The sequence below is a fragment of the Clarias gariepinus genome, chromosome 14 (assembly GCF_024256425.1).
Source record: "Clarias gariepinus isolate MV-2021 ecotype Netherlands chromosome 14, CGAR_prim_01v2, whole genome shotgun sequence".
Taxonomy (NCBI): Eukaryota; Metazoa; Chordata; class Actinopteri; order Siluriformes; family Clariidae; genus Clarias; species Clarias gariepinus.
The window spans coordinates 29031617-29058086 of NC_071113.1; the positions used below are offsets into that span (position 1 = coordinate 29031617).

The 26470-nt window shown below is 38.9% G+C and overlaps 2 protein-coding genes across 2 annotated transcripts; one reads left to right on the forward strand and one right to left on the reverse strand.

The window, feature by feature from the left end:
• Positions 1-280: 280 nt before the first annotated feature.
• zcchc4 (zinc finger, CCHC domain containing 4) lies at positions 281-17458 on the reverse strand. Its single transcript, XM_053511692.1, has 13 exons — positions 17349-17458; positions 15486-15604; positions 13523-13605; positions 12984-13262; positions 11098-11178; positions 4296-4368; positions 4040-4190; positions 3762-3862; positions 2921-3042; positions 2113-2188; positions 1966-2017; positions 1628-1754; positions 281-547 (listed from the first exon to the last, which is right to left on the reverse strand). The coding sequence occupies exons 1-13, from the start codon at positions 17419-17421 to the stop codon at positions 445-447; spliced, it is 1440 nt and encodes a 479-aa protein (XP_053367667.1). The 5' UTR covers positions 17422-17458; the 3' UTR covers positions 281-444.
• si:dkey-219e21.4 (tripartite motif-containing protein 14) lies at positions 7521-11020 on the forward strand. The gene is made up of 6 exons (XM_053511693.1): positions 7521-7662; positions 7784-7879; positions 8282-8512; positions 8605-8624; positions 8732-8865; positions 9591-11020. The coding sequence occupies exons 1-6, from the start codon at positions 7528-7530 to the stop codon at positions 10178-10180; spliced, it is 1206 nt and encodes a 401-aa protein (XP_053367668.1). The 5' UTR covers positions 7521-7527; the 3' UTR covers positions 10181-11020.
• Positions 17459-26470: the final 9012 nt, after the last annotated feature.

The following is a 26470-nucleotide window of genomic DNA, read 5'->3' on the forward strand; positions in this document are numbered from 1 at the left end:
GCTTTTTACACGATGTGACATCTACACAATTACTACAAGCTACACAGCATTGATAGATATTTTTAGTAAAAAAAAATTGCAACTGCTTAAGACCAGTGATGGGCAAAGTACACAAATCGTGTTCTTGAGTATTAGTAGAGATCCTCTAGCTACAATATCACTTAAGTAAAAGTAGATGTTCTCTATTTACAAATGTACTCAAGTTAAAGTACAAATTTACCTGATTATCAAATGTATTGAAGTTGTATTAAAGTAAAAAAGCTGCAAATTACCCAGAGTGTAAAAGTATATTTGTTTATTTTCAAATAGCCAAAATATTTAATACATTTCACTCTGTTATTATAAAGAGATACTTAATTTTTCAGTCACTGATTCTAAAATTGTTATGACTCCACCCTGTTCAGGATGCAGGCTCCATCGCCATGCAGTCTGTGCAGCGAGTTCTCATCTGGCATTTTTCTTCTTCTTGTGTGCTTGTTTGTTTTTCCTTTTCATTGCTGTGTGCTTGTTGCTGTTCTGTTTGGACGCTCCTTTAGCACTCTGTCCTCTGTAAAAGACACAAGAGATCCGGCTCAGTTCAGGTTAATCTGTAAACCTACAATACTCACAATAGGGCTGTACGATTTTATTTAAAAAAAAAACTAAAACCACCCCCTTTAAATTCCGAATACAGGTGGTCCCTGACTTGTGAACGTTAGTAAATCGGATTTGTTCATAAGTCAGACAAAGTCTTATATGCCTTTGACACGAATATACTGTACAACGTAAAGCATACCAATTCACTTGACTAAATCTGTCCCTTTCCCCACACTGCCATCATTTGGCCAAAAACCGTAACCGCGCCTAAGAAATGGAATCTCACACACGTCAAATAAAACAGTGTTGTGTCTGCGCCTTTAAATCGAGAAGGGAATCCCGTACGCATTTTGTCTTAGAGCTGTTTTCCATTGTATTGGACTGTGAACTCTGTTTTGTTGAGGATTTTCTGAAATTAGGATTATTCTCCATCAGGACAGCTTTACAGGACAGACATTTTCTATCATCGTGCTCCCGGACTGATTCATTTAAACCGATAAGGCCGACTAATTTCTCCCACGAGCACACGCACACACAATATACCGGACTTTAGATATTTTATACATTCACTTGCACACTGAACATATTGTATAAAATTAAATACATTGGTATTTGGTACACTGCAGTGTCTATTTTTTGTACAAAAAACACGGTCTGTTCGTATCTGCAGAAATTCGTAACTCAAATGTTCGTAAGTCAGGGACTACCTGTATAGACACAATTTGCTATTAAAACTGCAGTATTTAAATACTGAATGTATTTATTGAGACTAACAGCAAATAATGGCACAGATGATGCCACTAAGAGAATATTTTCCCATATTTATCTAGCACCTCAAAAGTTATTTAAAAATAGCAAATGCTTAAATTACTATCAAACTCTTTCATAATAAATTACAGACTGTGTGTCTATCTGCGGTAACAAATTGCAGTGTTTTTTGCAAGCGGATAATTGTACTGGTCCATATTGTGATTTAGATTTTTATGCAATATTAATTTCATCTCTAACTCACACACATGAACACACTATATAGAAATGTGAGGTCACAAACTTTTTCTTGTGTTTGAGAGGACAGGCTTTGTGTTTGTGTGTAGGATCGCCGCAGTTGTAACAGCCTGTTTGTCCGCAGCGATGATCTGGAAGTACGCAGCGTCCACAGGAGGAACAGTGACGCCACGCTGCGAGGGGTTAGAAGATCCGTTACAGTGACAAGATTCTCAAACGTTTCCAAACTTTTTATATACAAATAATGTATTTGGCTAAAAGACAGGCGTGTTTTTATTCAAAACGCTAGACTATTAGCTCTTGCTTTTTCTTTCATCCAAGCTAAAGATGTCTTAGATGACTGAGACACTGCTGATTTCATTCTTTAGAATAATGAACACTTACAGGGCTTCACACACTTTTCACATTCAGCACAATGCCTCCATGGTCTTCCATTCTGAGAAAGAAAACTTTTTTTTAATAAAGGTTTGCTTTATTATATACACACACACACAACAGCCCTGAGAAATTCTGGCATGGTCTATACAGTACCTTGGATGTGCAGGCGTTGCAGTCGGCGCAGTGTCGGTTCTCTGCCGAGACGTATCTCTCACAGACGCCGCAAAATCTGAGGAAGTGAACAGGAATGGGAGTGGGCAGTGGTGGGAAAAACACACACACCCTGTACTGGGTGTAAAAGGTGAGATACTCCAGATAAACTATCACTCAACTATCACTCAAGTAAAAGTAGAAACCCTTTTATACTCAAGTACTCATCTTCAAATTTAAGGTTTTAAGTTTTATTAAGGTTTTAAAGTACTGAGGTGGTATTGGCTCACTGTAGTCTTCATGTTATGATCTGAAGAATATCTCTCACTCTCCTTCTGTCCCCTTACTTCCTTCTCCCTTCTATCCCTTCTTTCTCCCTTCCTTCTCTCCCCCATTCTTTCCCTTTTTCCCATCTGTTTCTCCACTAGCTGAAATAATCTCTGCTATGGATTTTAAACACCTGCTTCACGTTAGAGTTTTTCACAGAGCGAAGGAAAATCACACAATTACATAAAATAGTCAGCAGGTAGCGATATTACCAGGTTGCAGGTAATGCAGGAATGTAGTGAAGTAGAAAGTACAGATATTTACTGCAGTATGTAGTGGAGTAAAAGTAAAAAAGTATCCTCTAATAAAACTACTCAAGAAAAGTACATATACATGGAATATGTACAAAAGTCTAGTATCAAAGTAAATGTACTTAGTTTTGGTTCACATCTGGGAGTAGGAGATACATTTTTTATTTTATATTTATGATTTTATAACTGAACAGAGTTAAGAACAGATGAGAAGTGTGTGTATTGATGGTTACCTGTAGCCTTCGTCCTTTGGCAGGATGATGTCTTTGGGACAGAGGTTAGTGAACAGTCGGACCGGGGATTGTTTACGGCCCGTCGTCCCGTGCTTGTACAGAGGATGGTTATCGTAATCCACCTGCAGTTTCAACAAAGTACAGTTTTACATAAAGTACATTCATAAACCACTCCGTGTTGAGACATTGGGATTATAGAGCATGGTGTGCGAGACAAAAAAAACCCAAATATACACTAAGATTGGTGAAGCTCTGGAAATAGTGAGGAGGTTGCTGTGTCATGAATTCAAACAAAAGTCTTTCTTTGGGATTAATAAAGTACTCGGTCTATCTAAAAACAGGCAGCAGATCCCCCGTGTCACTAAAGGTGTTTTATAGACAAAAGTACAGAAAATATTCAAGATGTATTTGTCTTCGATTTAAGCTAAGAATTATAGTGATCGTAATGTCCGAATGTTTAAACAGTGATTTAAAGTATTCATTATGTTTAATATAATGTGTATAAAATGACAAATCCTTCCTATCAAAACAAATGCATGCATGTTTTAAAAGAATTTTTTTAACATGCTAATTTTTTCATGAGGTTCCAGAAAGGTATATTTAGTCACATGATCAGAGCTCATTATAATATAAGAGAAAGAAACATTTAGTTGAAAGGAAAGAGAAACAAACAAACAGTAAGGGGTTGGGTTAACGATGGAGATCATGTGACTTTTACACAAATTTTTTTTTAAACTTTTTTTTTTTTATGCCATGCCACAAGACATTCCCGGTTTGACTTGAACGATGATAACGATTTGATCTTTTTTTGCTTTCTCTTCTTGTAAACAGAATTACTTACCTGATAATCCAACATGGTGAATGCGGGAAAACATTCCAGAATCCTCGGCTCGAAAAAGTACGGGAATATCCAGACCATGGGCATCTGGGCCGGGCTGCGCTCTGCAGGGCGAGGGGGAGAACGGTCGGGCGTGAGAGTATAATTACAGTCTGTCTTCATTTAAAACAAATAAAGAAACTGAGGGAAAAACAAGTTCTACAACTCTGCTTGAGTTTGAGTGTCTGTATAAAGTTGAAGTGCAGAAGTTTGCGCTCCCTGGATCGCCCCGGAATACACACCAGCTCGGCGGTGACTTCTCCACGTCTCAGATATCTTTAAGAACGTATGGCCTAGAAGCTTCACCAGACCTCCGAAGGGTGGATCTGCGACCATGACCACTTTATTCCCATCTTCATCTGTCAGGAAGTCCTGAAAGACATCGGCTGCTTCCTGCGCGGACAGAAAACCGGACAGTGTAATATAGATTACGTGTGTTTAGATGTACTGTATATAAAAGCGCATGTACATTATACCTTTCTGGCTTTTACTATTTACCTTTCCATCGAAGAAGTGATGATTAAACATGTTATAGTGGCAGAACTCCTGCTGTGTGTAGAACTGGGAATATCTGAAAGAGGAAAATGAGACAAGAACATCATATGACTTTATTCTAAATCACATCACTGCACATGCATGCACCTACATGCACACGCTGACACACACACACACACACAGGCTTTGGCATGTTATGGGGTTGTAAAGATATCTACAGCTGCATGAGTGCATACCAGAGACAGAACATCGAGAGACAGAACAAGAGAGAGAGAAAGAGGACAAGATCAAACTTTTCATTTCTCCTTCGCACCGTAAACTGTAAGTATCAACCTACATTTAACTGTTTACCAACATTTTGAGACACTGTGTATTACAGTTTTTCCCTCTGTGGCTTTGGAGCTTTTCTCAAATCATCATTAAAGTTTGCAGAAAAGTAAGTGCGTTTCTCAAACCCATTAGTACAACACAACATGACAGAGCTGCCTGTAACTCGCTTAAAATCCTTTGTTTATTAATCAGAAGCAACTACGTATTTATCGATAAACATGCCAGTGGTGTCTGAATGCAAGACCGTGTGCCAATATTTATGAACAGGCTAGTCACAGTGCTGAGCCGTGCTGTTAGCATAACTCTGAGTGTTGTTTTTTTTTATCAAAACTACGGCTCAGGATTTGACGACTTTGTCTGTTTGATAAACAGTTTCTGCAGGATTCACTTTTACACTCTTTACTGATTGAACTGTAATTTGTTGACGGACTGTGTGAAAAGAAAACAAGTGTTTCACTTCACCGGACAGCACGAAGGAAAAACGCTACTGAGTCAGAGATGTGAACGAGGGGAGTATTCCTCAAGCAGAACTGTACATTACAGCTATGTTACTGTACTCTGCACTTCCTGATGTTCCTGTGAGGTTCTTCTCCACCTCACAATACTGAACAAGCTTTATGAGGGTCTTATCCATCATCTGCTCTAACATACTGTCATCTTACACACCACTTCCATGGCAACCAGGTGTTTGAGAGAACTGGCTGATCGGACACTTTAAACGTTCCTCTCTATAGGTGAAGTCGAGATTTAGCTCGGAGCAGATCATCAGTGCAGGATTCACATTTATAGGAATAAAAAAAGGTCTTTGACCAAAAGAAATAGCTTTTATGATGTACACAAGTGATATAAATGATAAAAAAGTGTTCTTCTTGAATTTCAGTTCTGATTTTAAAAGTGAACCAAATCAACTGGAAAAGCTCATTATTATTATTGTTATTATTATTACTAGGTATACTACTTTACTAATAGCACTGTACCAAAAGTAATGCAAAGTTGTCCCCAACCTTTGTATTAACTGACAGAGTTGGTTTAAATTGCACACATTGGTAGAAACATGTTGGTACAAAGATATGAATCAACACCATCTCCATCATTTATCTCCATCTAGTATCAAGCCAGGCATTTACACACATTACAGTGTCTTTTTAAAAGTCCATCTTTTTTAAAATACCCTTTGTCGCAGTTAATGGTAGTTTATTTACCACTGAGTTTTAGAGCCAATATATATATTTTTTTAAAGAGTTGGAAGGGGAGGAGCTAAAAACTCAATGTCCAAGTTGTAAATCTAAATTTTTGAGAGACAAAACTGCAACAAAAAATTCCAAGAAAAAAAAAACTTGAAATGTTTGAGAAAAATAACGTTGCGGTTTAAACACAAACCTTTAAGTTTATGTCTCGTAAATTTGTAGGTTTTTCCATGTAATTTGAAGGTTTTTCTTAAATTTTGACTTATAACTTGAAAATTCCCAGCCCCTCCCCTTCTTCTATTTTTTTTTAATCCCATATTGGTCCTAATACTCCATTATATTTATTTGCACCCTAGAACAGAATCAAAATGACTTTTATCCCATGATAACATGCTTTAGCACTACAGTTTGTTACAGTTTCGAATGAACAAGGTTTAAAGTAGGTGAAAATAAAAAGTGCAAATTTATTCTGTTCTAAAATGTCCCAACCCCCTTTTTAAACCCTTTTCTAGAGTAAGAATTTTCTTTTTGAATAAATCATCCCTTAAGCTATTTTTGCCAATAATAAATTGCCTCCTTCACTCTAGAATCAAAAAATCCTTTGCTTCCCTGCTGTTCAAGGAGAAAAAATTAACATCCTATAAAATATAAAGCTGTCTAAAATTGTAAAACGACTGGTTACTTCTTTTCTAGAGCTTTTCTAGAGCCCCAACACGTCCTAAAATGCAGTGATTTTTTGCCCATCATTTTAAAATTATATATACTCAGCAAAAAAAGAAACGTCCCTTTTTCAAGACTGTGTATTTCAACAATAATGTTGTAAAAATCCAAATAACTTTACAGATCTTCATTGTAAAGGGTTTAAACAATGTTTTCCATGCATGTTCAATTAACCATAATCAATTAATTTACATGCACCTGTGGAATGGTCGTTAAGACCTTAACAGCTTACAGAAAGTAGGCATTTAAGGTCACAGTTCTAAAAACGCAGGACACTAAAGAGACTTGTCTACCGACTGTGAAAAACACCCAAAGAAAGATGCCCAGGGTCCCTGCTGTGGCCACACCAGATACTGACTGGTACTTTTGATTTTGAGCCTCGCTTCATTCAGGGACACATTGGGAAACATTTTTAGTTTATGTCTTATGGTGTTGACTCTTTTAGTGTTCATACAAATATTTACACATTAAGTTTACTGAAAGTAAAAACAGTTGAAAGTTTCTTTTTTTGCTGAGTATATTTATAATAATACTATACTATATTTATAATAATACTATTCTATACTAAATAATATATTTTTCATTCTAGAATTAAACGATTTAAATGTTTTTGAATTTTAAAGCTTTGGTGCGATCAGAGATGAGAAACTGAACATTTCCTCTGTGTTCACCTTAGATTAAGAACACATCTATTACTATGTCTCTGAAGGATCAGGGTGAAGTTTGGAACGCTTCCTTTCTAAATACCTTTAGTGTACGGCTCTGCTTCAGACATGTTTTAACACATTGCACTTCAGCTACCAGGAGAAATCCCTGGATTAATTTCCTGGAGAAGAGAAAACATGAACTATTTGTAGAGCAGAAATGCTGAAATGTTCGAGAGAGGATCAGGGCTGTGGTTAAAACATAAGAAGATCCACTGAACCCCCTAGTGAGGAAGTATGACCTGAGGATTTCTTCTTTTTGTTTCTTTAATATTTAACAAAGTTAAAGCAGAAATGGCAGAGGAAAATGGCGCATCACGGCCACCGCAAGCCGATTCGCCCGGTCTGGCGTCGGTCACGCAGCCCTACAGGCATTCTCCTAAAACGCTCCGCAAACTGAACGCTCCTGACTCGCTCAAATACTCTCAGGTTTGCTGCCATTCCAATGTAACTTTACATCATTTAAAAAAATTAATTAATAAAAATAAAAGTCTGACAGTTATGTTAAAGCGATGCAGCACTATCCATGTGTGTATTGTGTGAACATCAGGAACAGCTGTCCTGCTGGCTGGAGGAGATGGAGAAGGAGAGCAAAAGCACAGAAGCTCACATCGCATCTCTAAAGAAGCGCCAAGACAACCTGACTGTAAGTGATGAGCGAATCGTCTTATACGTGCTGTTTTAAAGGTAATCACAGTGTTTCAGTGTTTACATATAGAGAATTTCCTAGTTCCTTTATTTCACCTCCACAGCTGGAGTTAATAAACAGCTACTAAACGTCTTGAGAAGCAGCTGAACAGGACAGGACAAAACATTTTTTTTTTTAACTGTGATTTATCACGATGAATCACAGACTATTATTGTGATTTACAAGATTAAAAATTTTTATCGATTTATAGCACTAGTTAAAATAAAATAATTTTTGCAGCTGAAACGTTTTATTCACTGCAGTAATGATCCAATCAAAGGCACTTTGTGTCTATGGAAATCCAAATGTCTACTTTTTTTTGTTAAAATCTCCTCCTCTGTCCCTGTTGTCGGGGCTAAGGCTTGCGCAGAGACGATGGAGCAACAAGTGCATGAGCGGTTCGAGGCCATGCGTCTGGCCCTGGAGAAGGAAGAACAGATGGTCCTGGGTGCCCTGGAGCAAGAGCACAGGGAGAGCAGCAGCAAAATTACGCGTCTCCTGCAGGACTGGAACCAGCACCTGAAAACTGTGCGCAAGCACATGAGCGCCATCAGGACGCTGCAGGAGAGGGGAGTCGAGAGCCAGCAGCAGGTACGCATCAAAGCGCGTCACGCTGCGTTCAATGCTTTAAAAATCGGCCACTCTTAAAGCTGAAGTTATTATTATGTGATTTCTGGTTCTAGGTCTCTCATGTGGATTTCAGGTACAGTAAAACACGTTCAGTATGAATTGCAGTTCAGTTTTGGAATAATCAACATTAAGAATTAATTAGCATCTCCTTAATGGTCATTTGATTAAACTTTTGTGTAGTTGCCATAAGAAGCAGGACGCAGCAGAACTGGGCATCAAGCTAAATGAAGAAAAGTTCCAGAAGCTCATGAAAGTTTTGGGGAAGATCTCAAAAGATTTGCAAGTCCAACTACAGAAAAAAAACTTGCTGTTGGGTAAATATACTGTTTATTTTCGATGAATATCACTGAATCATAAACTCTTTTGTTTCTGCTTTGTTAACGTGAATGATTTTACAGAATGCCAGAAGATACAAACGGACCATGGTTTTTACTTCCGGTTCAATTACAGAAGTAACTCACAAGTATTGTACAAAAAATATATACTGCAGTGCACCAGATACCAATATTTACAATTATATACAATATTGTTAGTGTGTAAATAAATGTATAAAAAAGAGGAGAGAGATTTAGTTAAGTGGATTTGTATGCTTTACGTTGTATATTTGTGTCAAAGGCATACAAGATTCACTTAAGAACAAATCAGACTTATGAACGTGCTCCCGGAACAAAACTTGTTCGTAAGTTGGGGACTACCTGTACTGGATAAAATGTACTGTATATGTATGTTTTTTTTTTTATTGTGGGGGAATAAACACTCCAGGATTCACCATTAAAGGAAAATATTAAACTTCAAGGTGGAAAAAAATAACTTCCGCTTTATGACACACTCATTCATTCATCATTCATTCTTTTCCTATAATTATAATTAACACAACATATTATAATTAATTTCTAGAAAAAAATTACACCCTTTCTATTTTATTTAAGGACCAATGTACTCTTTATATTCCAGAATGCACAAAATCTATTACCATAGTTATCCACAATGCACTACGCTGTCTTAAAACTAATCTGTATCGCTGCATTTCTCTTGCCAGACTCCACTGCGGTGATGATTGACAGGACAGCCTGCCACAAACAGATCAAAGCGAATGCGAGTGGGCGGGGCTTTCACGTCTCCCCTGACGACGGCTCGGCTCCTAGCCAGCCTCTGCAGTTCGATCAGATCTGCTGTGCCCTGGGCTTGCCTGCGATAACCTCGGGTCAGCGTTACTGGGAAGTGGATGTTCACTGCTGCACTTCCTGGGCTGTGGGCGTGGCTTACGGCAGCCTGCACAGGAAAGGGCAGGAGAAGAGTGCAAAACTGGGCAGGAACAGACTCTCGTGGTGTGTGGAGTTTCGGGACGGGCATCTTTCGGCATGGCACAACGACCGCCACGTGGCCTTATCCGCTCGGGCGGTGCCAGATACGGTGGGGGTGTTGGTGAACTTTCAGAAGGGTCGCGTTGCATTCTACGACGCGGACGCCATGAAGATGCTGCAGGATTTCTCGGCGAGCTGCACGACCGTGTTCGAGAGGGCGCATCACCAGTTCACCGAGCCGCTGTTTCCTGCTTTTCGCTTTTTCAAAGCCAGAGATCGACAGCCTGTTCCTGATCATATGAAGATCTGTGACCTCTGGCTCTAACTCTCTAGTCTGCAGGAATACCCAAACGCAGATAGACCGGTTCTTTCTTGCCCCAATTTATCATAATTTTTTTTCACCTGAAGTCTAAATGATGCGGTGCTACATTATAATGCCGAAAAAAAAAATTATAATTAGCATTGCACTTTTTCCAAGTGAATGTGTTTTAATTTACATCCACGCTTTAATGATGACTTAACCAAATAAAAATGGTATTTAAATTATATGAATAGTAATTACAGTGGAACCTCAGCATAAGAATGCCCTCCCTTACGAGTTTTTGTCTTAAGAATAAAAAAAAATTCAAGAAATTCACTTTGGCATACAAAGCATTTTTGACAAATAAGCAAACAAACAAACCAAACCAAAAAGTTGCACGCGTGTCCGAGAGCCGTTTCAAAACTTGTCTGCGTCAGTGAAAAGCCTAGTGAAGCAAGTTCACAATTTTTTCCCAGTCAACAAAAGATGTTTTTAAAGCGTCAACTCATCATACCAACGTTGCCTTCGGCATCCGTTTAAAAGCTACTTGATTTTTCGCGCATTTTTCTTTTTTTTGTAGTATTGGTTATATTTTGGGGGTCTGGAAATTTCATATCGGAAAAAAAACATTTTCGCCTCAAGATCAAAATAAATTTGTATGCCAAGATTCCACTGTATTAAACAAAACCAAAAAGTAATACACCTACGTTACATGGGTGTCAAAAACAAAAAACAATCTTGCTCGGTTGATCATGTGATTTACAAATAAACAAACACATAATAAACAGGACAGGTAATTTTTAATGCTATTCTAGGCCCAGATTTATGATATGAATAGTAATTACAGTAATTACTTCTAAACATCGTAACTTTTTACAAAACTCTAGCTTTTAAAATTTAACTAGCCAAAATGGCAAAATGTTTATTAAACACGCTTTTACCTGAAATCAATATCCAGTAATAAACTCTTTATGGTGTTTGTCTTGTCCTCTGTGCTCCGGATCTTAATCAGCTCATGTAATCTGGGATTAAATGATAAAAGTTAGTTTGCGTAAATAATACTTGATAAATCATGCTAATTTGCAAAATAGTTATTAAGCACGTCAGATACTAAAGGAGTCACAGATGTGGGGAATGAAGCTGGAACCAAATATTTACACTTTTGGAATGACAGCAAATAAACAACAGGGAATAATCCATTACTACAAATTCAAGAGATCAAATCTGGGTGGGAGGGGCATTTGCTCTTACACCTGTCAATCACTAGCCAGTCTTCATGTTGGTGACATTATGCCTTGGTTAGTTTGCAGGTAGGATAAGTAGTGTGTTAGTTTGTGAATATGTTGGTTTGTAAGTAGATTAACGTTTATACGTAGATTAATTTGTAAGGTTGATTTCATAAGTTTAAGCTTGTCAGTTAGTGCGTAAACAAGTTGGATTGTAAGTTAGTGTATATGTTCAGATAAACTGCATTTATACAGTAAGTACATTAATATCTGTGTACGTTTTTCAGTAAGTTAGTTTGTAAGTTCTTTAGTAGTTTTGTTGTAAGTAGGTCATTCTGCAAGTAGGTTAAATAAGAAAGACATACAGTAAGTAGGTTAGGTTGTAAGTATGTTTGTTAGTTTGTTAATAAATTAGTTTGTTAACAAACACATTTCTAAGCAAGCTAATTTGTAAATAGATTAGTATTTAAAGTTACTTTGAAAGTTGCAAGTAGGTTAATTTGTAATTTTGTTCATATGTTATTTTGTAATAATGTCCTAAGTACATTAGTTTGTTGGTTATTTGTTGGTTTATTAGTTTGTATGTTATAATAAACGATTTAGGTTAGTTGAAGTTTATAATTCGGTTAGTTTGATTACGTTGGTTGGTTTTTTCATTTGTCTTAAGCAGCTTAGTTTGTAATAAATTCATAAGTAGGTAAGTTTGTTAGTAATTTGTAAGTAATATCGTAAGTAAATTTGTTAACATGAAAAAGGTTACTGTAGTTAGCTTGTATGTTATTAAGTATGAAAGTGAGTTTGTAAGTGTGTTTACATTTTTATGTTATTTTTTAAGTAGGTTTCTCAGTAAGAATGTTAGTTTGTAAGGAAGTTAAGTCAGTTTTTAAATAGGTTAATTTCTGAAACAAATTAGTTTACACAACATCTTACATAAGATAGTTCCTGTCCACTAATTTGATTTGTCGCGTAGAAGTGTTTTACATTTTTTGGGTTAATCACATAACATTCCATTTTCTAGTTCAAAACTGATACTAAAGTAGAGTCAGTGACATCATCATCAGTGGACTTACAGATAATACTTTTAAGGACTAAAACCTGTGACTTGAAAAATGAAAGCTTGGGAAAATAAATAAACAAATAAATAAATAAAACAGACTCCAACCTAATGAATATAAAATACTTATGTTGGTTTTGTTTGCAAGTTTGTTAGTAAGAATGTGAGATTGTAGGTGTGTTTGTAAGCAGGTAAGTTTATAAGAAATTTCGTAAGTCTGTTAGAAAACAAAACATCGGTTCAGATGAGAAAAATGGTCAGCATAAGACGTAGATATACTGTATTAGAGATATATATATATATATATATATATATAGTAGAAATCATTGCCAGATTTCCAGTTCCTACATCGACCGTCTCTGATGTTTGAATATTTAGAGTTCTGGCAATCCTGATATAAACACACTCTTTTATTTACATTACTCTGTAATATCGCAGTTCTGCAGTTAATATTAACTTAGTAATTATTATCACTATTCTGCTAATGAACTTGTGTTTTGCATTGATAATTTTTTTTGTAAATGGAGATGTAGATGTTTAAACTCACCGGGGCGTTCCTATACAGAGAACCTTCTGGAACCCTAATCCGGAGAGAACATCCAGCAGGAAATGGCAGCTGCGGTCGGCGAACAGGTACTGCGCGTTGCTCTTCTTATTCTCCAAAGCGCGTAGCAGTAGACTGGGTCTCCTCAGCCGTGCTACTGTGATGTCATCAGAAAGCGCCTGGTGCGAGGTGTGAGCTCTCCATTCGGCGGGAAGGAGCAGCAGCTGACAGTCCACACAGAACCTTCTCTCATCCAGCGGCAGGGAGACAAACTCTCTGAACCTGGCACGGGAGGGAGAGGAAGCACTTCACACCCTGATCTAAAGCGGTACTACCTGTACCCTGGTCAAGTACCTGAGTCTGGGTCATACACAGTTTATCTGAAGGGTTGTGGTGTAGGGATGATGTAAGGGTGCCAATAATTAAATTTCTCTTAAAAAAAAAAAAGATGTTTGTGATTTTAAAGTTGTTAAAATACAACACTAGGAAGTGGATTGTGGTTTCGTTACCTACTACAGTATGTACCTGTACCAAGTTCTTACCTCGTGCAGTATTCTGAATGACTGAATGCGGGTCTCTTTAACCGGTTCTGCTCCTCTCTCGCACGCAAACGTTCCTCTGAAACCTAAAACATTTAAGCATCAGCAGGTCAACGACAATTAAACCAAATAAGATTAAATTATATTCATCTACAGTGACTGCCCTGTTGTGCAATTTTACTTTAAAATGTTTAATAATAAAAATACGACACAAGGAAACCACAATCACATCTGGCAATTTGTATGATGATAAACATTTAAAAGAAGAATTGGAGGAGAAGTGTATTGGTGCCAATTTTTAAGAACAAGGGAGATGTGCAAAGCTGTGGCAATTATAGAGGTATAAAGCTAATGAGCCAGACAATGAAGCTGTGGGAAAGAGTAGTGGAAGCTAGGTTAAGGGCAGAGGTAAGCATTTGTGAGCAGCAATATGGTTTTATGCCTAGAAAGAGTACATCAGATGCAGTATTTGCTTTGAGGATGCTGGCGGAGAAGTACAGAGAGGGTAACAGGGAGTTGCATTGTGTCTTTTTAGATTTAGAGAAAGCATATGACAGGGTGCCAAGAGAGGAGCTGTGGTATTGTATGAGGAAGTCTGGAGTGGCAGAGAAGTATGTTAGAGTGGTACAGGACATGTATGAGAGCTGTAAGACAGTGGTAAGATGTGCTGTAGGTGTGACAGAAGAGTTCAAGGTGGAGGTGGGTCAAGGATCGGTTCTAAGCCCCTTTTTGTTTGCTCTGGTGATGGACAGGTTGACAGTTGAGGTAAGACAGGAGTCCCCATGGACTATGATGTTTGCAGATGACATTGTGCTTTGTAGCGAGAGCAGGGAACAGGTGGAGGAAAATTTGGAGAGGTGGAGGTATGCTCTGGAAAGCAGAGGAATGAAGGTTAGCCGCAGCAAGACGGAATACATGTGTGTAAATGAGAAGAACCCAGGAGGATCGGTGAGGCTACAGGGAGCAGAGGTAAAGAAGGTGCAGGATTTTAAGTACTTGGGGTCAACGGTCCAGAGCAACGGAGAGTGTGGAAAGGAGGTGAAGAGGCGGGTACAGGCAGGTTGGAATGGGTGGAGAAAAGTGTCAGGTGTGTTGTGCGATAAAAGAGTATCAGCGAGAATGAAAGGAAAGGTGTACAGGACAGTGGTGAGACCAGCGATGCTCTACGGCTTAGAGACAGTGGCGCTGAAGAAAAGACAGGAGGCAGAGTTGGAGGTAGCAGAGCTGAAGATGTTGAGGTTCTCTTTGGGAGTGACAAGGATGGATAGGATTAAGAATGAGTTTATCAGAGGGACAACCCACGTTAGATGCTTTGGAGATAAAGTCAGAGAGGCCAGATTGAGGTGGTTTGGACATGTTCAGAGGAGAGATGGTGAATATATCGGTAGAAGGATGCTGAGGTTGGAACTGCCAGGCAGGAGGTCTAGAGGAAGACCAAAGAGGAGATTTATGGATACAGTGAGAGAGGACATGAAGTTAGTTGGTGTGAGAGAAGAGGATGCAGAGGATAGGGTTAGATGGAGGCAGATGATTCGCTGTGGTGACCCCTGAAAGGGAACAGCCCAAAGACAAAGAAGATAAACATTTAAAAGAAGAAAAAGACAAAATTACCAAGAAAGAAAAGAATACAAAATAGTAAAACAGCATAAGATAAGATCAGAAGTTCTGCCTGTGTTTTTATTTTATTTCTAAACCAATTTGTTTTTTCATTTTGTTGTATTTTATTATTTAATTTTTACGTAAATTTCTACAACAGGGATCTCGGTACCCGTTTCCTGATCGTCACTGTAGATGAATATTATTTAATCTTTTTAAGTTTAATGGTTTCATTTCTTTTACTTTTAACTTGTGCTTCTACAAGTTCTACAATAATCATTTAAAATGTAATTTATGGTTTGTACTGAACATTTAATTAAATTAACAAGACTGGATAAAAATAAAAACGTGCAGACGTCAGCTCCTTTACCTTTTCGTTCTCCCACTGAAAGAAGCTGCAGTCTTTTCTGTCTCGACATGCAGAGCAGGCGTAAAACCTCTTTCTGCTCTTCTCTTCACTGCACATGACCTGAAACAACACTGTCGGGCCTACACACACACACACATAAATCTCAGGGCAACTCAAATCCATGCTTTTACATAATAATGTCAAGTTACCGCTTTTTAATCTGATGATCCCATCCCATCCTATCAGATTAGCTTGTTATACAACAGTTAGTTCCACCCTGAGTAATCTGATTGGACGAGAGGTGTTATTCCACAAGTGCTGATAATAGACAGTAACAGCATTGGGATGTTTAACTATATGCATCCCTGGGCATCCCAGGTGTTGTACAAAACCCTCGACTGTCCTCCATTTTCCTCACCTTATGGCTATACAGTACTGGTAAGAATTTAAAACTACTTTAAAACTAATTTCACCTTCTGGTAATTACACTTAAAACTGTCGGTCGTCAGCTCCACCAGTTGCGGTAAGCTGCGGAAGGATATGTGTGGGCGGAGCAACATAACTGGTTAAATAAAGAAACAAATCATAATCTGCTGCTAATAAATGGTGTTTGTGGAACTGTTGTATAAAAACAGTTCACACTCGAGGTCGTGCTGTTGTGCTGAATATCAGCACGGCTCTGATATCCTCTGTATTCAGTACGAACGCATCACAGCATGACCTCAGGTGTAATACTGCTTAAATATAGTTAACAATTAACGTGAACTCAATGGGGTTCAGATGGTGAATATGAGTCAGACTGTACAGTAGATCTTATAAAAAGCTGGTCCTTTTTTCACCCAGAGCTTAATAACGTCAGAGGAAGAAAAGAATATATATTCACATATTTCAAATGTATTTCATAGCACACTATAATGTAATATTTTTTAAATAAAGCTGCAGTTAAATTTACAAATAAACAGATTATTTTAAACAATTATAACACTGTAACTGAGCGCTTTGGTGGGAGAATGTTCAATTATTTAAATAAGTAAAGTAACTACACTATTCACAAGTACTGTACATTACACGAAAAGGGTCTCTCTCTTTCTCTGTGTGTCTTACTCTGTCTTTCTCTATCTCTTTCTGTCTGTCTCTCTCCCCCTCTCTCTTTGTCTCAGTCTGTCTCTCTTTCAGTCTCTATGTCTGCCTCTATCTCTCTGACTGTCTCTCTTTCTGTCTGCCTCTTCCTCCCTGTCTGTCTGTCTCTCTCTCTGTCTCTCTTTCAGTTTATCTGTCTGCCTCTCTCTCTGACTGTCTCTTTTTCAGTCTCTGTCTGCCTCTCCCTCCCTGTCTGTCTGTCTCTCTCTCTGTCTGCCTCTCTTTGACTGTCTCTCTGACTGTCTCTCTCTCTCTCTCTCTCTGTCTGCCTTTTTCTCTCTCTCTCTCTGCATCTCTCTTTGACTGTCTCTCTTTCTGTCTGCCTCTTTCTTTGACTGTCTCTCTCTCTCCCTGTCTGTCTCTCTCTTTGACTGTCTCTCTCTCTCCCTGTCTGCCTCTTTCTCTGACTGTCTCTCTTTGACTGTCTCTCTCTTCGACTGTCTCTCTCTTTCTGTCTGCCTCTCTCTCTCTGTCTGCCTCTCTCTCTTTCTGTCTGCCTCTCTCTCTCTCTTTGACTGTCTCTCTTTCTGACTGTCTCTCTCTTTCTGTCTGCCTCTCTCTTTCTGTCTGCCTCTCTCTCTCTCTTTGACTGTCTCTCTTTCTGACTGTCTCTCTTTCTGACTGTCTCTCTCTCTCTGTCTGCCTCTTTCTCTGCCTCTCTCTTTCTGTCTGTCTCTCTGTCTGTCTGTCTCTCTCTCTCCCTCACACACACACACACACACACACACACACACACACACTCACCATGTGGACAGTGCGGTACATTCCTCTCCTCTTCACCGGGAATAATCACTTCCACCTCTCCACCCTGCTCCATCTCTCTCTCTCTCTCTTTCTCACACACACACACACACACACACACTGATTCTCCTTCTTCCTGTCACTGTGTTAATATCACGCGCGCGCACACTCACTCACTCCAACAACACCGCGACAGTAACTTTGGGTGTCGCGGAAATATGACGTCACTGTGCACCCGCGTAACCGCCCCCTGCACGCGCACGGATCTATTTATTTTCTGATTTATTTCACTTTTGTAGCGCAAACATACCGCAGTGTATAGTGTAACGTGTCTGGTGTATGAGTATGAGTATTAATCCATAAAAACAGAGAGAGAACCGGGTAAATAAATGTGATGTCAGTAGGCTCAGGTCATTATATACTCCATTATACTACATTATACTACATTATACTCTCAACACAGGGTTATAACTGGTGTACACACCGTCACAAGGTTAGATTTATACTGGTATTTATAGAACAATGAAGAAGATAATGAAGAAAAATGAATAAAGAGGAAAAATAATCAAAATAGGAAGAAGAAGAAGAAGAAGAAGAAGATTAATGATGCTGATGAGGAAGAAAAATAATAGTAGAAAGAAGAATCAGGAAAAGCAAGGATAATAAAGAAGAAATAAGGATGATGATGATGATGATGATGATGAAAAAAAAAACCTCATGATGGCAATGATGACTTTGATGATGGTGATGACAAAAAGAAGAGAAGGATGATGAAGAAGAAAAGGATGTTGGTGGTGATGATGACAATAAAAATTATGGTTAAGGAGAAGGATGATGATGAAAAAAAAGAAAAAGATCATAATGACAATGATGATGATGATGATGATGATGATGAAAAAGAAAAGAATTTAGAAGTATGGTGACACATGATGATTATGAAGAAAGGGAAGAATGATGCTCAGAAAGAAAAAGGATGATGTTGATGACAATAAGGCCAGGGGTAGCTCAGTGGTTAAGGCATTGGACTACGGTTCCCAGGTTCAAACCCCACGACCACCAAGTTGCCACTGTTGGGCCTTTGAGCAAGGCCCTTAACCCTCAATGGCTCAAATGTGTAATGAGATTAAAAAAAATGTAAGTCGCTCTGGATAAGAGCGTCTACCAAATGCCTAAATGTAAATGTACAATAAAAATAAAGATCGTTAAGGAGAAGGATGAAGATTAAAGATAATGATGATGATGAAAAAAGATCATGATGACAAGGATGATGGTGATGATGATGATGTTGATGACAATAAAAATTATGATGTTAAGGAGACAGATGTTAATGAAGATGATGATGTTGATGAAGAAAAGACCATGATGATGATGATGATGACGATGATGATGAAAAAGAAAAGAATTTAGAAAGATGGTGACACATAATGATGATGAAGAAAGGAAAGAATGATGCTAAAAAGAAAAAAGGATGATGTTGATGACAATAAAAATTATGATCGTTAAGGAGAAGCATGATTAAGATGATGATGACAAAAAAAAAGATCACAATGACAATGATGACTGATGAGGATGAGAATGCTGATGGTGACGATGATGTTGATGACAATAAACATTATGATTTTAAGGAGACGGATGATAATAAAGATAATGATGAGGTTGATGAAGAAAAGAAAAAATCACGATGACAATGACGACTATGATGAGGATGATGCTGATGATGGTGACGATGATGATGTTGAAGAAAAGAAAAGGTCATGATGGCAATGATGACCACAATGGTGGTGGTGATGTTGATGGCAATTAAATGGTGATGGTTAAGAAGAGGGCTAATTACGAAGATGATGACGAAGAATGAAAAAAGGACAATGATGATGATGACGATGCAGCTGCTGATGATTATGGTCTTGTGCTCAGTATTTGCCCCACCAGCTCCCCTGCTGTTTCGCAATCTCGCCTCTTGGGGGCGACAAGACAGCACCTAAAACCCAGGAGTCTCCATAACCAGCACTCACTCCCTGTCTCACTGCGTCTCTCTCTCTCTCTCTCTCCTCGCGCGCGCGTGTGGTCTACTTGCAGTCAGGTGTTCCTAATAAACTGGCCGCGGGAGGGGTTTCCATATCCACAGACCTCCCTGTACTCAGTTTCCCATGCGCCGTTGCGCGCTCAGGACCGGGGAGGTGCTGCTGCTGCTGCTGCTGATGCAGGAGCGGCGCTGTCACACGCCCAGTACACACACACACACACACACACACACACTCATACACACCTCTCTGAGACTCTCACTGCGCTGGTCTGTTCCGCAGGACCCGGACTGCTTCAGAGCGCAGCAGCGCGCGGGGGGATTGCTTTGATCTGTGCGCATCTCGGACTGACCTTGTGTGTGTGTGTGTGATGCTCTCTTTGATCTCAGCTGCAACACTGTAACCGGAGTGGAGACGGGATTTGCGCAGCACCATGAGCACTGGTGAGTGTAACAAGGCCGGGTCTGATCATTTATATCAAATGTGTGTGTGTGTGTGTGTGTGTGTGTGTGTGTGTGTGTTGGTTTGGTGTATGTACTGTATTTGTCATCTCTGCCTTCAACAAGCCAGTTACGCAGATTCCCCTTTCAGCGCAGGAGTCTGCTTGTTTTTCTATTGTGAAATGTGTGTGTGTGTGTGTGTTGCAGGTTGCACAACACACCATCAATATGTCACTATAGTAGTATGGAGGTTAGATCATGATGATGTCGTTCCAGCTTTAATCAGTTAATCATGAAATCATAAGACGAGCCATTTTACCTCGGTGTGTATACAGCAGATCACTGTGGAGCATCTTCACACTCCTTATATTAAACTCGTCACAGTGAATATCTTTACAAATTTAAAATATTAAAATAACAACATCAAGTGCCACCGTCCCGGGTCCGATGGCCGAGCTCAGGTTCGTCTCCGAGTGGAGTTTCAGATGTTGTCTCCGTGTCCTCCTGGGTTTCCTCTGTGTTTTCTGGTTTCCTCCAGCTTCTCCAGGCCATTGTACATTTCCCCCAAGATGTTAACACACAAGTGTGTGTGTGTGTGTGTGTGTGTGTGTGCATGGTGCCCCCTGATGGCATCTCATCCTAGGTGTATTCCCTTGAGCTGGACTACACCAGAGTCACCACCATCCTGACTCTGATAAACAGATAAAGATGATTGAATAAACATAAAGCCGAAATAACGTTACGATCCAGGAGGAGAGAGATAGAATGTTTCTACATTTATACTTTAACTAATTACCAAGTCATGACTTAACTTATAATGTATAAGTTACATGACTTGACTTATATTGTCACATGTGTGTGTGCGTATATATATATATGTCTTTATGGAAGCCTTGCCGTGTGTGTTAATGAAGGAACTTCAGACTGTGTATTTGGGTTTTCGGATACGTCAGGTAGAATCAGAGTTATTATTCCTTTTATAACGTGTAGATTTTATAGGAATGACATTGCAAAAATGTAGAACCTTTAATGAGTGTATTATTATTATTGTTATTATTTTGGTCATAGAAACAACCAAAAACAAACATAAAAACACATAATTATGTGTATCTGTGCTATTTTTTTGGCATTATATTTTCTGCTCAGTCATGTTTGTATAGTTGGTGTAAATGAAATAAAATTCAGTTCAGTATATTGCCTGGGTTGTGCTGAAAAAAAAAGGATACGTCTCTCTATACAGCACAATCCTGAGCCTATATATATATAATCCTGAGGCTACAGTATATATGAACGGAGGAAAAAAACACAATTACTAGAGATGGAGGAAAAAAATTGAGATTCCTTTGTATGTACCGCCATACTGATTCCAGAATCGATCTTTGTAACAAAATTTAAATGCATTCGTTTGCATTTAAGGTTTCAGAACAACGCTATTGCTTTATAATCCTACAGGTAGCATGCTCCAAACTATTCACATGTTGACAGGCAAACACAGCAACACATGTAGTAGGAGAGAACTACAGACCAACCTCAGCATAGAGAATTTTAATTTCGCCTCTGCATACAAAGTGTTCTTGGCATACGAACTGAAGCGAGCACCAGCTAAGTCGCGCATATTTGTCGGGTGTATGACCAGGAGCCTTTGGAAACTTGATTGTGTCACAAAAGTCTTGTTTTTTTATGTTTCAATTGTTTTTATAAGCAAAATTCTGACTATAGTATTGGGAATTAGTAATATTGATCATATTTTTGGGTGGCTGGAACAGATCATCTGCACTGACATTATTTCTTACGGGGAAGATGTGTTCACAATACGAAATCTCACCTTAAGAACTCGCACTGGAACCAATACATATAGGTTCTGCTATATTTGCAAAGTTTATTTAGAACTGTAATCAAATCTGAAAATAAAAACATTTAATATCGCATCAGGATATTTGAAAAATCGTGATATTTACAAAAACTGCAATACAGATCGAATTGCCACCTAGGCATCATGAATATATTGTATCGGCTGGTCCCTGGTGATTCCCGTCCTTAACAACCAGGTGAAAAGATTAGTAAATATAAGAAAAACATTGCCACGTCAGTTATTAACTAATTAAACAAACAAATAATAAATGAATAGTTCTAATGGGTAGTGTTGCCTTTACAGCTCCAGGGTTCCTGGTTCGATCCTAAACTCAGGCTCCTCCATGTGTTCTCCAGTTTTTTCCCATATTCCCAGTTCATGCCCAATATCATAAAGATGTGCTCTGGATCCTTTGCTGAACATGAGTGGAACATTCACAATGTTTTTCATCATTTTTGTCTCCATCATGGAACAGCTACCAGCTTCTTGCTAACTTTGTGTAACACACTTGGATGAAAAGTGCTACAGTATACACCTTCGTCCACATCAGTTAGTAGATTCCTGTGATTGGTCAGAGATTAATGAGGGAGAAAACTTAAGCCCCTCCCACATATAGAACACAGCCATTTTGCTGTCTACGCTTGGCTGGACGTCATCAAAATCAATTCCATGATCTCATAACAGTAAGGCGGTGATGTGTGAAGTGTTTACCAAAGTAGATATGGGTTTATTGTAAATGATACCATTTCCACATTTTTGTAGAAGGTTACTACATACAATGAAGGAATAATAGAGGTCAAATAATAGAGACGCAGGACAACCCTGGGTAAAAATGATTCCTGACAACCGAGGAAAATGATTCCTCGTGCTCCCAGAACCACACTTTCATATTCTGAGTCCTGGAATATGTCCATGCCACCAGATGTTGTGATAACCTGTTCATTCAGTACATTCAGGTGGTACTGAGTCTAGACTTCATTTTATTGCTCCATAACGTTGCTAAGTCTAGACCTGAGCAACTGATCAACCCCAGATCATAACACTCTCTCAAGAGGCTTGGACAGTGGACACTATACATAAAAGCTTCATGCGGGTCCCCTTCTACCCTGACACGCCCATCCCTCTGGAATAGGCTCAATCTGGACTCATCAGATGGGTCACATGACCTTTTTCATTCACTCCAAAGTCCAATCTTTAGGCTCCCTAGCAAACCGAAGCCTTTTTTCTGATGATTCTCATTAACAAGTGTTTTTCTTATGGACACACAGCTGTTTAGTCCCAATCCTGTGAGTTCTCATCACTCGCACTTTCACTATTGCTATTAACTGTTCATTTTTTTACCATGCAACTTCACCAAGCGTTTAAGTGATCTCCTATCGCGACAACATTTCTTTGGGGAAGTTGAGGGTTCAGTTCTGTCCTCCAGGTTTTAGCAGTGTGTTGGACAGCTTTTAACCCGATTGCAGTCACTTCAACTTAAGTTGTTTTCTTAGCTTTATAAAGACTAATAACTTGACCTTTGTGAAACCCCGTTGTTCCCTGTATATGTACACACTGTATGCGTGTGGGTGTGGAGAGAGAGGGAGGCTCTAGTAATTGGCTCTGACATGTAGCATTAGCCTGTGACATTCCTTTTGTCTTGGCTTTTATTTGAGTTTGAGATTATCAGAAGGAATGAAAGAACGGCTTCCAGTTGACATTGTCAGTGCGACCGCTACGGGGCTTATAGGCATGCAGCAACAACACCAGGATAAACTAGGATGACATGATATTCCTCGGGTATATAACTCGTTTGTCTGTCTAATGAACTAGGATTAAAGAGATGTAAAAACATGAACTTGAGCCACTCAGTGGTAATACTGCTTACTCACAAGCTAGACGTTTAGTTTCTTTTCTTTTTTTAAAGGTATTTCGAGTTCATTACACCTGTAGCAATTATCAGCAACAAGGTGAAAGGTGAAACATGATCATGTCCCATCTAGAATGACAGTGTAGTACATAAAAGATGATGAAGTTATACATATAGTTAAACACACTCTGTGGGGCTCTTAAACTAGAAAAAAATTAATTCAACACTATGGGGCTCCGTGGTAGAAACAAATGTAATCAAGTGCCCTCTGTTGTGTCCTTGTGTAAGAGAAAACATGATGAAATGCCCTCTAGGGTACCCCATGGTAGATAAATTGTGACTGTGCCCTCTATTGTTCGCTACATAGTGTCCTCCAATGGTAGATAAATGTAATGAAGTGCCTCTAGGGTATCTCTGTTGTCTCTAGGTTAACCATAAGGCAAAGGGCATACTGTATGAAGTGCCCCCTAGGCTACCCGTATGGTTAACAGAATGTGATGAAGTACTCGACTTGAGTACTCGACTTGAGTGTGTTATCGGGGTGCAGAGTTTAGTCTTAGAGTGGTTTGCCTCATACTTAAAGGGGAGAACTTTTTCTGTAAATATTGGATGTTTTACTTCTCCCGTTGCACCTATTCAGTGTGGTGTTCCACAGGGATCCATTCTTGGGCCTCTTTTGTTCTCCATTTATATGCTTCCTCTGGGTTCAATTCTTGGAAAACATAATATTAATTACCGTTTTTACGCTGATGACCTCCAGTTATATTTTCCACCCAAATCAGGAAATGACTTTTCATTTGATCATCTTTTGTCATGTCTTAGTAAAGTCAAGAGCTGGATGGCAAAAAACTCTGCAATTTAATAAAAATAAAACCGAGGTGCTGCTATTGGGCCCTGCTGTTATTAATAACTCTATCAAAACACAGTTAGTTTCTCTAAGTAACAACCTACACGACTACGTAAAGAATCTTGGAGTCTTGGATGGAAACCATCTGTGCTCTATAAATAAAATTTGACTTGAATGTGTGTGAATGTGATGAGGTGTCCCCTAGGGTATTTCTGTTGTCTCTAGGTTAACCATAAGGCAAAGGGGATACTGTATGAAGTGCCCTCTAGGCTACTCCTGTGTAATAAATTACACTGTAGGTTTTGTGCTCCATCCACACATACCCTTCGGCACCTGGTGGACCTGACTAAACGCGACTGACATTTTTTCCAGCAACAGTTAATGTAATTAACAGGAGGTGAAAGTAGTTTACATTTTTACCAGGATTGTGTAGCCAAAAGGTGAGGAGAATAAACCATGGAGGTGGTGGACAGTCCTGAGAAACTTTCCACTATAATATTTCCACTTTAGAATATTAGCTCCGTTAACTACCCTTTAACTCCGTTAACTCACAGGTTCTGGGGTCAAATCCCAAATGAAGTTAAATGGAAAGCTAGTGCGCTGTGTAGGGTGTACCATCCCCTGTTCCACACACCAAGTAGTGCCCTTAATCAGGGGTTAGAAAGGGATTTAGGATTTAGACTCAGGTTAGAAGCTAGTTAGCGTTGTCGCTAAGCGTTAACTGTGAACAGAATGACACGGATGGTTCAGAGGCGATTCAGAACGACTTAGAAGTGATTAGTGCAGAGACGGCTTACTGAAACTGCTTCTGTGACTGGGTGTGAATGTGGGTTTTGTCAGGCGGCTGCTCTCTCCTTAGTACTGCAGACCGTACAGACCTACTCTCACCCAGGCTGAGACACACAGTTAGTGTCATTAACCACTGGACAACATCTGGGACACGCCCACTTATACAGATAGATACACGTCTCAGTGCTTTTACGTTTTTTTTTAGCACTCGTGGAATACCGCCTCTCATCCAATCCGATCACTCAGTTAGACCTAACATGTATAATATTAATGAGGTCATCAGTGGCAGCAGCTTTGAATTACTTTGATTTGGATGGGTTAAGAAGATGAATATGATCTTAATTATTATTTTATTTCTATAAACCTTGTGTTTACCATTTTTCATCATTACACACTGTAGTACAGTACATACTCAGGAAAAGCAAATCTGCTTCAAAGTGCTGCAAATGGCTCTTCCTATAGGGCACTTCAACAGGTTTGATGATATTTTAAGTTTAGTTTTGTATTTTTTTTAAACCATACGTTTAATGTTTAAGACAGACACTTATAAAGCAGAACATGTCAGCTCTTTTAACAGGTACTTCACTAAAAACACTGATCATCCCCATAGCGCCGAATGATAAAGGTACATTACCTGTGTACACCCTCGTGTATACACGCTTAGATCTTTACTGACGGAGATATTGAGGAAATGTACTGAAGAACGCACACACACACACAAATCCTTTAATAAGTGTAATTACAATTAAATCCCAAAGTTATGCCATTTCAATGCTCCCTTTTCACTTTTATAACCTGAGTAATATTAAAACATGAAGCTTGCTGTACATGTGCTCCATTAAATGATTGTAAATGTACACCAAAACTCTCATTTACGATAATCTGGTTTACAGGAGACGTGCTATGAGAATAGTTAATATGTTTAGATGTCGGGTCTGATTTGTGTTCTTTATTTAAAGCATTGTGACGTAAGTCTGGCCTTTCTGTATTGGGTTTATTTGGTCTTCTCTTTCTCGGGTAAATCGCTGGCCCGGTGCACGAATGAAGCTGACATACAGCACCAGTCAAACGTTTGGACACAAGTTTGGATTTATTTTCTACCTTTTAGAACAATACTGGACTGGATTTTTTTCAAAACTATAAAATAACACATATAGAATTAGGTATTTAAGTAACAACAAAAACAAAACACCGACAGTCAGCCGTTCCGGAACAGTTCCTGCAAGAACAGTATTGTGTCGAGTGCGTTTGTGAAACCCATCAAGCTCCATGATGATGAAACTGTCTCTCATGAAGACCTTCCCAGGAAAGCAAGACCAAAACTGAC

Bases quoted from the DNA above. Each gene is read 5' to 3' on its own strand.
- si:dkey-219e21.4 (XM_053511693.1), top strand. From the start codon at position 7,528: ATGGCAGAGGAAAATGGCGCATCACGGCCACCGCAAGCCGATTCGCCC. The intron at 8,513-8,604 runs GTACGCATCAAA...TTCTGGTTCTAG, and splicing joins GAGTCGAGAGCCAGCAGCAG to GTCTCTCATGTGGATTTCAG. The intron at 8,866-9,590 runs GTAAATATACTG...TTCTCTTGCCAG, and splicing joins GAAAAAAAACTTGCTGTTGG to ACTCCACTGCGGTGATGATT.
- zcchc4 (XM_053511692.1), bottom strand. From the start codon at position 17,421: ATGGAGCAGGGTGGAGAGGTGGAAGTGATTATTCCCGGTGAAGAGGAG. The intron at 2,018-2,112 runs GTACTGTATAGA...TTTCTTTCTCAG, and splicing joins GCAACGCCTGCACATCCAAG to AATGGAAGACCATGGAGGCA. The intron at 548-1,627 runs GTTTGTGACCTC...TGTCTTTTACAG, and splicing joins CCTCTCAAACACAAGAAAAA to AGGACAGAGTGCTAAAGGAG.